At 49.3% G+C, this 12043-nt stretch overlaps 1 protein-coding gene across 1 annotated transcript in view; it reads left to right on the top strand.

Moving 5' to 3' along the window:
- Window positions 1-12043, top strand: part of JADE2 (jade family PHD finger 2) — a gene marked incomplete at both ends in the record, with an annotated part of 32448 nt that overhangs the window by 18791 nt on the left and 1614 nt on the right. Inside the window, 3 exons of the mRNA XM_009076053.1 lie at window positions 1989-2450; window positions 6469-6586; window positions 10553-10681. Of these exons, the coding sequence (XP_009074301.1) occupies window positions 1989-2450; window positions 6469-6586; window positions 10553-10681 (709 nt within the window). The remainder of the gene's footprint in view (window positions 1-1988; window positions 2451-6468; window positions 6587-10552; window positions 10682-12043) is intronic.

The raw sequence follows: 12043 nt of genomic DNA, 5'->3' as shown, positions 1-12043 counted from the left end.
TAGGAGGACATTGCCCTGGCAGAAGACACGGCCGTGGTGTTAATGCTGTTTTTAGCACTGGTGGCAGAAACAGGAGGGAAGGGATATCACTGCATGTGCTTTCAAAGCCAGTGTGTGATACACTGACTGCCCTGGGTAAATCTGGAAGCTGCAAGTCAGGCTGGTCACCCTCTGTCCCTCCTTCTTTGCCAAAAATAAATACTTGAGAGCGGAGCCAGTGCCTCAGCTGTGTGGGAGGCTGTAAGAGAGCTTGTCCCATAGGATGGGACACCTCTGCTCACTGCCCTGGGCTGGTACAGGGAGCACCAGTGGGTCCCTAACAATTCCAGGCTCCATACAAGCACCAGCAGCATAGCAGAGGGAGCTGAGGTTCACAAGCTATCAGAGATTTTTGTGTATAATTTCAGGCTGAAGTTAGGACCAAATGGCCATATTTAAACAGGCTAAAGAGGAAGTTAGGACCAAATGGCCATATTTAAAAGTGTGTTCATCATCTTCTTGCATGTCATGCCTGCAGGAGTTAGTGCCCAGCATCACTGCCCAGAGCCATGCTGGTACAACCCAGGCTGCATCCACCTCTTCCCACTGGTCCTGGAGTGCCCTGGAAATGAAGGATGTGGGCAATGCTTGCCTATGCTTTTCTTGGCCCCAGCAGCATCTCAAACGTTCACACCTGGTGCCTGAACAGGATTCAGGGCTGATGGATGGGATGAAGATAAAAAGCTGCAAAACTTCTGTTCCTCAGCTACTACCAGAATGTATTTATTTTGCTTTTTTTTGAGAATTAAGGTACAGCAGAGCCTCAGTGAAATGGAATGGTTTGTCACCAGAATGTATTTATTTTGCTTTTTTTGAGAATTAAGGTACAGCAGAACCTCAGTGAAATGGAATGGTTTGTTATCAGCATCCAGGAAATTTCATGTGCCTCTGCCTGGTCCTTCAGGCCACAACTGCATCTTCATCCCCCACAAGAACAATTCTTCTGTAATCGCCAGAATACAGTGCCTACAGTAATAGCCCACTTAAAACCTCTCATTATTGCAGTTTAACTGGTCATTAGCAGATGGAATAGTCTGATTTCTTATGGGTTATGGTTGAAATAATTACCTGACACTCTGAGCCATTAAAAACAGTTAATGAGAAGCGAGGGAGAAGGTGCTGATGTGGACTGGAGCATAGTGTGGCCTGGTGGGGGTTCCTCTGTAAGACACTAGGCTGAGATTTGTTGCCTGTGGGATCCAAAGTAATTTAAGTAAGTTAGGGAAATCCTTAAAAAATTAATCTGAGCCAGACTTGGCAACATTCTAGCCACTCTAGGAGTTCTAAAAAATTCATTTTATGATGTTTTGCTCTGCTTGCCTTTTTTTTCCTTCTTTTTTAAAACGGAGCTAGTTAGAGGCTGTGTGATTTCCAGAGGAGGAAGGCATTTGGAAGCATTGGCTGCTTCTTAGATCCCATGTTCATTCATAAACCTTGCCATGTTTTGTATGCTTCCAATAAAAGTGGCGTGTTGGCTTTAGATGTGGGAGTAGCTGAAGGGTGAAATACAGATGAGCATTTCTCCACGAGGAGAAATCCGTTGACAGTCTTGGAGCATCCTGTTGGCCCGTGCTGTTCTTTGGCTTTTGCCATGTCTTATTGGAAGAACCATTGGAAGCTCCTGGTTATGGTAGGTGAGAGATGAGCAGGGCCTGTCACAGAGAAGGATTAAAGAAGGTAAGGTGGGAAGGTGCCCACTGATACATCTTGAACTTTGGGTTTCTTTGCTTGGGTTTCTGGAGTTGGGCTCTGCCATGTCCAAGACTGGGGCACTACAGCTCTTCCTCTATAAGGTTGACCTGTTGTGAAGCATCCATCACTTCATGACATGTGCCACTCAGGTGGGTCTCCCTGGGTTTGTGGTAAGCTCTCGTTGCTGTTGTGTTGGTAAGTGTCCCCTGCACTGCTGGTGCTTTGCCCTGGCCCTAAGCCCTGTCCTTCTCCCACAGTGCTCCATGCCCTCCTGCATCACCGCGTTCCACGTCACCTGCGCCTTCGACCACAACCTGGACATGAGGACTATCCTAGCAGACAACGACGAAGTGAAGTTCAAGTCCTTCTGCCTTGAGCACAGCACTGGTGCCACCAAGTTGCCCGAGGAGACACGGACAGAGCCTGACCAAGCCCAGCTGGACTTGGAGAAGGTCACGCTGCGGAAGCAGAAGCTGCAGCAGCTGGAGGAGGACTTCTACGAACTTGTGAAGCCTTCGGAGGTGGCAGAGAACCTTGACCTAAGCGAATCGCTGGTGGATTTTGTCTACCAGTACTGGAAGCTGAAGAGGAAAGCAAATTCCAACAAACCACTGCTGACACCAAAAACTGATGAAGTGGACAACTTGGCTCAGCAGGAGCAGGATGTCCTGTACCGACGCTTAAAGCTCTTCATGCACCTCAGGCAAGACCTGGAGAGGGTGAGTACAGCTTTTCCCTCAGTGACATATCCCTGTACTTCATCAGGGCTGCTGTGATATGTGCTGGTGCCTATAAACAGCACAAACCCTGTCCCCCAACTCAGCTTGACTCCCCTAACAGTTGGGTCCTTTCATCTTCATTCAGAAACATAACAGTGCTCAGTGTCTGTACAGCATCACTGCCAAAACACTGACACTGATGGAGTAAGTTAGTGTTGGTCTCAGCCAGAGGTTCAGAAGAACAAATGTCTGTGGGTAGAGGTGCCTTGGCAGGGCTGGGTGGATAAGAGGCAGATGATGCCCCAGTTTATGTCCACTATATCTAAATAGTCTCAAGCCACAAAATATATCCTGTGTTGCCCCTTGGATGCATTCCAGCAGCAAGGCACAGGAGCACATCATTATTTGCTTACGTTAAACATCAAAGACAGGTGAAGGGCAGGAGTGAGAGCAGGGCTGGTGGGACTGGGCACTCCCTGCCCTGCCACAGCCAAAAGTGAGTCAGCTCCTCAGGGAGCTGCCAGCAGAGGCTGTGCCTTGGTGGAGGATGTAGACAGCACCCACAGCTCCCCGAGGTGTGTGTGGGGCATCCTTGAATCCACAGGGGGAGGGAACAGCAGCTTTTTGGGTGAGATTGGAGCATTGGTGGAGCAGCAGTGCCCAAGAGGTGCCAGAGCCACCTGGGCTGGGCTTGCTGCTGCACCATGCTGCTGCCTGTGGGTTTGGCTGCACAGAGGGCAGGAGCAAGGATGGGGCTGCAGAGGCTGGAGAGGAGGAGCAAAGGCAAGAAGCAGTGAGAGGAAGAAGCACAGGGGAAGAAGCACACAGAGACCCTGGAGTGAGATGGCAGGGTGTAGCAGTGCTGGGGGCACATGGGCATAGCACACAGCAGCAGGGGAACACAGGCAGGGGCAGGGTTAGCCTGGTATGCAGAGGCCAAGCTCTCTCTCCTCTTCTGCTGAAGACCCAAGCCTTGCCTGGTCCTGCCTCTCCTGTGTAAAAGGAATTGGATTGAAGCTCTTGGTCTCTCTTCTGTCGTCCTGTCAGCCTTCATCCCTGTGGTCATCATTGCCATCACTCTGCCACTCTCTCCCTCCTTTGTTCTGCCTTTACTGCACCAAGTTTCCATTTCTGTGTTGTGCTGGGCTGGGGTCACCATTAGTGGGTCTCCAGGAGACTAAGGTGTGGCAACAGGCTGCAGCTGCCTGATCTGAGTGTGATAGATTCAACTCACTTTTTCCCCTCACCTGCTCTATATTGCAAATCTAAACCAGGCTGCTCTGCCTCCTGCTGCTCCCTCTTGCTCCCAGCTCAGCTTTCCCAGCTGGAGTGTACCCCTGTGCATCCCTGGGTACCACGCTTTTCTCCTGACAGCTTCTCTTTGATTTGTTTGTATCAAAACTGTGTGTTTTACCAGATTTCTCATTTTTCAGAGTTGCCTTCAGGCTTAGTGGGGTGTGCCCATCAGCATTCAGCCTCTGCTTAGCAACTCCCTGCCAGGTTTCACTGCCTGGCCCTGGAAGAGCTGTTTGTTTGTTCTGCTTCCAGGAGTGGAACAATAAACACCAGCCAGATCAAAGTCCAGTGCTCAGATGGGTGATGTGGGTTTTAAATCCAATTGTTGCCAGTGCATCCCAGGTATCTGATCCTGCCTGGAAATGCCAGTCACAGCTGCCCTGTTTCTCTAGCAAATAGTGAGGAACCACACCAAATTGGGATTGGAGATGAGCAGCCTGGAGGGTTGGCTTTCAGACAGTGTCCATGAAGCATCACGTTGGATTGTAGTGTTTTCAGCAATTAATCTTACAGAATGGTGATGATTTTGGGGCTGATAATGGTATCTGGATCCAGGAGTTGGGGAGGCAGAAGCAGCAGGGCAGATGACTTCAGGACAGCCAAGGTGATGATGTTTCCCTCTGCTGTTTCTTAACTTCTGTCATTTCTGCACTTCACCGTGTCAGCAAATTAAACCTATTGCCTGGGAATCCTAATACAGTACCCTCATTTCCTTTTTGGCCTTTTTGAACCCTTTGTCCTTTTTTTTCAAGCTTTTTCCAAGAACTGGTTGTTTAAATTAGCTTTAACAAAAAGCTGTAGTTTCCAGGCTTTCACACCAGCATCTAAGCTTGGCTTGGGGAAGCAGCACTGGGCGGTGTTGAGCTGTGTAAGTGTGGGTAAATACCAGCAGTCTCTAAGCAAAGCTAAAGTAATGTTTTCTTCCAGGAATATCAAATCATAGAGAAGAGATACTGCCAAACACTTGGAGATTCAGGTTGCCAGAGGCAGTTGTTTTCTTCATAAAGAAATTTTAGTTTGATGTTTCCTCCAATCCAGAATGAAAAAAAAAAGAGAATGTAGTAAAATATGCTATATAGCTTGCTGTTTTGTATTTACAGACAGGGGATTCAACAGAAAAAAAGAGCAGCTTTTCCTCCTATATTCCTAAGCATTCTCAAATTGTCCTTGGGCAAGACCAGTGTCATTAGGGGATGGCTGTGGTTGTCCTAGTGCCCTCACAGCCTTTGGTGACAGATATCAGATAAGTGTGGGACAATGTCGTGGCTTGTTCTGTCACTGTGAGAGGCACAAAGACTCCTGACCACATAGGGACAGTCTTCCAAGCCTGGAAATACCCTCTTCAGAGAGGGGTTTGAGGATGAGGAAGGAGAGGAATCAACATCAGGGTCACACATGAGTGTGGTCATACCCACTCATGTTCTGCCTATGCCTCCATTCAGGCCACCTCTTCCTTACCTTATTACAGGCAGCTTTGCTCTTTCAGAGCATCAGAAAGCTGAGTAAATGCTGTCAAATCCCTTTAGCTGCCGTTAGCATTTTCTCTTGTGCAGCCAAAAGCCTCTGTTTCCTCCCAAAGCCTCAGTGCCAGCCCTGGCTATAGTGCCAGAGCCTGGTCCTCCAGCCACCCTTACATGGGTCTGGCAGAAGTGTGGCACTGAAACTCATCAGGGGGCAGGTGCCAGTGGGGATCAGCAGTAACTCTGTTGTCTTATGCTACTGGGAGTGTTTATCAGCAGCCCTGTGTGATGAGCAGGGTTAGCTTATATATGCAGTTATATCTTGTGCTTTGCTGTTTGTGTTTAGAGCTTCATAGAATCATAGAATAGGTTGGATTGGGTCAAAAGAGGCTTTAAAGATGATCTAGTTCAAACCCCACTGCCATGGTTAATGAAATTTTTTGAACTGGGACAAAATGCACCAGTGATTTGCAGGTAGATGTGGAGCAAGTGTGAGTAACCATGTAGATGAGCCAGATTTGATGTAGGGAGCTGTACCATCTGCTGACCTGGGCCATCATCACTGGGGTATTTTTGCTGTGCTTTGTCCTGGTATCTGCTTTAGGGCATTAGGCAGTTCATAAGGCTCTGACACGAGGCTCATATAGACACCTCCATCCCAGCCATGCCCCTTCCCTGCACTGGGTGTGGGAAGAGGGTCTCTCCCTCCCTGCAAAAGGAGCAATTTGTGAGTGAGAACTGGTGTGTATTGACTCAGGGCACCAAGATACTTGTTAGCATTTGGCATTTTTTTGTGCAGGTGTGTCAGGTATGAACAGAGCCTGTGCATGATGCTGCTGCTGGGCCCAGAGCTCAGCTCAGAGCTCTGTGCTTAGGTGGTCAGACCTGGACCTTTGCATAACTGTATTATAATGCTCCTTCTACATCATCTTCCCTTCCAAGACTTCCCAGTGCCCGTGCTGGAGAAGCCAGCCAGCCTTCCTTGCCCTCCATAGGGTCAGAGTCAGAACAGAGATGTTTAGGATTGGAATAATTCATTGCATGGTTTTTCCCATATGTATTACACAGTTTGGATCAAGAGCCCACACTGCTAGTCCTGGCTCACCCAAAGGGCTCTGCTGGGAGTGTTGGTGTAGAATGGATGATAGTGAGGCAAAGGACCAAATTATGGGGAACAGGGATTTCCCTGGGCAGCAGAAACAGCTTGAGGGGGCCTGCTTTGACCTTGCCTAAACCAGACACTGTTCCTTGTGTTTCTGTAGGTTAGAAATCTCTGTTACATGGTGACAAGACGGGAGAAAATGAAACACACCATCTGTAAACTGCAGGAGCAGATCTTCCATCTCCAGATGAAGCTTATTGAGAAAGATCTTTACCCAGGTCAGTACTGCTCTCCAGAGTGTGTTGTCACAGACACTGTCCCTGCTATCCTCTGAAGCCAAAGTTGGGTGCCCAAGCCTCAATCCCCTGCCCCAAGGAAACCAGAGCTGCCCCCTCCCCGGTGTGTTATTTCAGCACAGCTCGTGTGTGGACTCAAGCACACAGTAACACCAGACCCTGGCTGACTGGAGTGCTGCAGCTCCTTCTTTTCACAGATCCCTCTTGATCCTCCTCTCCCTGGGAATTGCTCAGAAAGACCAAGTGTTTTCTTAGATGAGGATGCTAAGGCAGTGTTTGACTTTAATGGAGCTGGAGCTGTTTGGGACGAGATGGCAAATCCTGGGCACAGGGCTGGTCTGCAGCAGCTGGCTCCCTGGCACAGGCCCACAGCCCTTGCTTTGGGCTCTTTGCAGATGCCTTTGGCTCTGTCAGGAATCGAGGGTTAAGCTGCTAGTGGGGGGTCTGTTGCTCCAGGAGACCAGTTCCTTTAGCTCTGTTCTGCTGCAGCTCTCTGCTTCACATACCCTTTAGTGGAGATCATGCTGCTGCATGCAAAGCCTCTGGCAACTTAGAGTAAGGAACTGAAATAAAGTTGATTTCCTTTTGTCCTACTTTTTTCTCCTTTTGCACAAGTAGTGTTGGAGCCCACAGCTCCCTCCTCCTTTCCCTTTGGTGGCAGGGCAGACCAGACCCCATGGCTGCAGAACAGTTTTTCCAGCAGCAGCATCTGGTGCTTTGGCAGCCGCTTCCGACGGTTGTTGTGTTTGTGGCTTTGGAGTTGTGTTTGAAGCCATCACATGGTTGGGGTTTCTTCAGGAACTGTCTGGGCTGAGCTTTCCTTGACAAAAGTCTCCTTTGACTGAAGTTTTGGAGGCTGAGGAGTGTGTACATTGAGATGTCTGTGATGCAGGGCCACGCAAGTTCCTCTCGATGGCCAAAGCCAGGCAGTGGTGGGGAGGTGGCCAGGACCTCAGGGTGTGCTCCAGGGAGATGTGGGTCCTGGAAATCCCAGTCCCTGTGACACTCTGTGGTGTTCTGTATGTCCTCACTGACCCAGTGATACAGATCACCAGCCTGAACACACACAAAATAGTGTTCCCAGCTGTTCCCACCAACTGGAGACCCCACATTGCACATCCATTCCCTGCCACGCAGGGTATTTGTGCTGGGTGATGCTCCTGGCAGTGATGCTGCTGAATGGGGCTGTGAGGCAGGGGGTCAGCTCAGGAATAATGAGTGGATAAAAGACAAGAGTGACCATCTCAAATCCTGAGGGCAGGTGCCACGTGCTGTCACTGCAGGCTCTGCACAGAGAACCTCAGGATGCTCTTCAGTTCAGCTGGGCAAGCCCAGTTCAGTGTTTGCAGCTCTCAGGAGGCAGGCACAGGGTAGTGTGCCAGGAGCTCACCTCACTTACAAACAAGGTGTTAGATAACTGGAAATGCCCTTGAGGACATGTGTTCCCCAAAGTGCTCTGGGGAGTCTGACCACTGGTGCATGCCTGACCCAATGATGGAGAGCTCTCCTGGGGCTCTGCTGATGGTGTTTTGGAGTTGTCTGCACTGCCCAGTGCTGGTGCTGTGCAGTTGCCCTTCCCCAAAATGTCAAGGAAAAAGCACAACTGCCATTCCCATTATGTTTGTTCTGAAGGTGAGTGATCAAAGACAAACCCACAGTGGGAGGCTGGCTCAGGTGGGGATTGGTGTGCAGGAATTGCTTCAGACCTTGTGATGCAGATGCTCTTCTCTCCTGCCCCTCTAGGCTGGTGTTTGCCCATCCACTCTGAACTGGGCAAGCTGAGGTGCTTGTCTCTCCTGAGATGGGCTTTTTTGCTGAGCCTGAGTGGGTTCTGACTGTTGCCTCTGAGACTCAGCTCCTATGAGTTGCTGCTGCCAGGGAAAGGGCCCAGCTGTGGCTGTTTGGTCCTGGGATCTGCAGGTGGTTTGGGCATCTGGATCCTTCCCATGACAGGGAGACATTAGGGACTCAAATGCCTTTCAACATCAGCCTAGTAGAGTCTCCTGAGCTCAGGAGGAGTTCCCTTGCCAGGTGATGGTACCTAGAGCTACAGATACTCAGCACCCAGTGGGACCAAAGCTTTGAACAACTCACTGCTGCATTTTCCAGCATTTTGAAGCACTTACTGGTTTGGAAGTGGGAGTCAGTTCTGGTAGCACCTTCCTGCACAACTCCCAACCAGGCTGCTCTCCATACCTGGGGTTCCTTGGGAAAAGGAAAAAGTCTCCATTATTTCACCTGGATGAGGCCAGTTTTGAACTGCTGTTACAGTAGCCATTGACTGAGATCTGTTGGTGTTGATCCAAAGATGATTTTGGCACAAAAGGTTTTTTGGACTGGCTCCCACATAAAACTCAGAACAGGAGGGATTTATTTTTCCCACTGTCAAATGATCATTTAAGCAGGAGATTCTTAATAAAATCAGTGAGAACTGCCCATGTAAAATGAACCCACCTCTCTTCCCTGAATTTTTCTTGCACGGAGTGGAAAGTAAACACTGTCTGGCTTTGAAACACGGCTACTATTTTGACAGGTTCCTCTTCAAAAAGTGCTGCTTGGATTTCTCTTTAGCCCCGTTGTGCTGTCTAAACAAAGTTAGATTTTGATTTTGTAAGCGAAGTGAAAAATGTGTCTGCCTTCCTCCTGTTGCTTGGCAGGAACGTAGCAAATACCAGTTTTGCTTCTGCTTTTCTTTCTTTCTGCAAGTCCTTTGGTCAGGAGGGGTTCCTGGCTTGGCAACCCCAGGGCTGTAAATCCCCTGTTAATCCAGATTCAGGCAGGTGCAATGCAGATTCCCTCCCCTGCTCACCCAGTACATTTCCACTGCCACAGCAAGGGGAGAGCTGAGGTTCTTCCCTCTGGCCCATCCACTCCATGGCCTCTCTGCTGAGTCTGTTTGCAGATTTGCTGCTGGCTGACACAATAAACTGATTTCTTCCTTCAAATCATTGCTCAGCCTATGGGCCAGACTCTGAAAAGCTGCCTGTCTTGCCTCTGCGTCCATCAGCCACCCACAGTTTGGTTTAAGGTCAATATCCTTTTCCCTCTGAAAATTAATAGAAGTTTTAGCATGGACTTCTGGGAGAGAATGGCCCTATGGAGTAACTAAAAACTTTTGGAAGTATTTTACTTGGCAATACATGTTGTACTTTTACAGGGTATTTGTCCTGTTTACCAAAGATGATTAAATCTAGTAGAAGTTCAAAGCCATTTAGGAAATGGCTAGTTTTTAGCTGAATGTCTGCATAGCTAAGAGTTAGATCCCTGCCTTTCCACAGGCAATCCTGGTCATCTTTCCCACTCTGTGCACTCATTATATGTCATTACTCGTCATTATATATCATTAATATATCATTTGGGGGTTTTGTCACCCTTGCACAGTTTGAGTGTGAGCAGATACTGCTGCCAAAAGGTCAAATCAAAGCAAGGTCAGCTTTAAAACACTGCTGGAACCTTTGCCCTGTCACACTGGCTGTGCAGCTGAATCCCTCTCATTGATGCTCTTGTTGGTTAGGGGTGACACAACACCAGGTTTGGAGCTCCACATGTCTCCTGGCAGGTGTCAGAGCAGTGTTCAGGGTTACTCCCTTCTGCTGCTCCCACAGACCCTCACCCCAAAGCTCTGGTCCAGGAGAGCATGTCAGGGACTGCAGAGTCTCCAGTGAGTTCCCTGTCTTCAGTGGAGCTGCTCCTGTGGCCACGCTAAACTCCTCTGCAAAGCCCTAACCTCTTTTTTATATAACCTACAGGATTCAGCTTCCCTAACATACAGAGACCTTACCCCACAGCTGGCCAAAAAGTGGCCACTGTTCTCCTTTTGGCTTGGAGTTGTTTGCAGATCTGGTCCAGGTCTCCACTGCAAGGGTGTCCCCAGGGGAACTTGCTCATTGCAGCATCCCTGATGCCAAGTCTCACATGGCGTTTTCCTTTTTTCCTAAAAAATGCCAGAACAAACTGGGAAGAAGACAAAGGGTAAGAAAAATGACCCAAGAAGGAAAGGAAGAGATGGTAGAAAAAATAGTCCTGAGAAGACAGAGAAAAGGAAATCAGTCAACGAAACTGTATTGGGACAACTGGGTAAGTCTGATTTTATGGGCGCAGAGTTGACCTGTGGTGCTGGAGGCTCCCTGGTTTGGGGTGCCAGGCTAAGAGTCCCAGCCCCAATCCCTCCTGCACTTACACAGTCGAGTTACACCTTCCTTTATGGGAATCAGCCTGAATTCTCCAGGTGCTGCCAGAGAGACTGGGTCCTAAACATTTTCCCCAGTGGGGCAGGGCTGTAAAATCCACCCCTGCAGTCCCAGGATTGGGAGAATGTGTTACAAAACCTGTGATGTGCTGCTGGAGCATGATTTCACTTTTGGGTGATAAAATCAGACTTACCCACCCTGTAGTAGGGCTGTTCCCCTGTGTGTCTTCTGTGCTGTGGCACTGATGATGAGTACAGGACAGGGGCTGTGAATTTTCATGGCATGGACTTTCCATGGCATGTGCACTCATGCTGGGCATGCTGGTGGTCCAGGAGTCAGACACAAATCCCTCTCTTGGATTTTCTCAGGGGGTGAGGAGATGCAGGGTGGCACCACCAGCTTGTCCCCATCAGCTATAACCTACTACCAGTCAGCAGCAGGCAGGGCTGGAGGAATAACAAGAAACACAACAAAAAGGTCAAGGATCTCGTCCAAAACAACAACTGCATATGGTTTTTACATGGAGTTGGGTTTTTGTTTGGCTTCCTCCAGCACTGTCACCTCCACCAGTGAAGGCAGGGGATGATGAGTTCACGTGTGCTCAGCTATCCCACAGGGGCACAGGAGTGTACTGGTCCTGTGGGGCTCTCAGGCAGTCTAGGGGTGCTATAAACCCCTCCAGGGGGTAGAGAGCATTTCTGTGGGAGCTCTGAGCCACCCTGCCTTGCTCTGCTTTGCCCATTGCTCACCCAACTATGTTTCTTTCTGGTCATCTCAGAGCTGTTGGATTTTTGGCCCCTTTGGAAATGGTGCTTTTGCACTTATTCTATCTCTGCTAAAGGAGCTTTGGATTTTCTGGTGCAAATTCCAGCAAATGATGGAGGGCTGGGGCATCTCAGTGGAAAGCTGCATGGCTGAAAGCCTGAGAAACCAGGCAACCGACCCAAAGCTTCACCAGGGTCTTGTAACCTCCTGGATTTTGTGAAGGACTTGAAGGATCCCTTGGACCCACCAGGGAAGGGCTGGGGAAGGTGAGCTGGGCAATACCCTTGCCAGCAAGACCTTGGGCTGTTTGGGTACAACACGACGCCCTAAGCTCATTCCTACTCCTAGTTCACCTTCTCTGCACTGGATGGTGTCAGAGTAGGGTGCTGCCTTCTCCAGGAGGACTGTGGTAAGGTGCAGGAGGTGCAGGTCACGTCCCGTGTCGCTGCTCACAGGGGAGGGTGATGCAAAGCTGTCACTGCAA

This window comes from Acanthisitta chloris, unplaced genomic scaffold, assembly GCF_000695815.1.
Source record: "Acanthisitta chloris isolate BGI_N310 unplaced genomic scaffold, ASM69581v1 scaffold506, whole genome shotgun sequence".
NCBI classification, from domain to species: domain Eukaryota; kingdom Metazoa; phylum Chordata; class Aves; order Passeriformes; family Acanthisittidae; genus Acanthisitta; species Acanthisitta chloris.
This window is presented reverse-complemented; position numbering and strand designations above follow the sequence as displayed.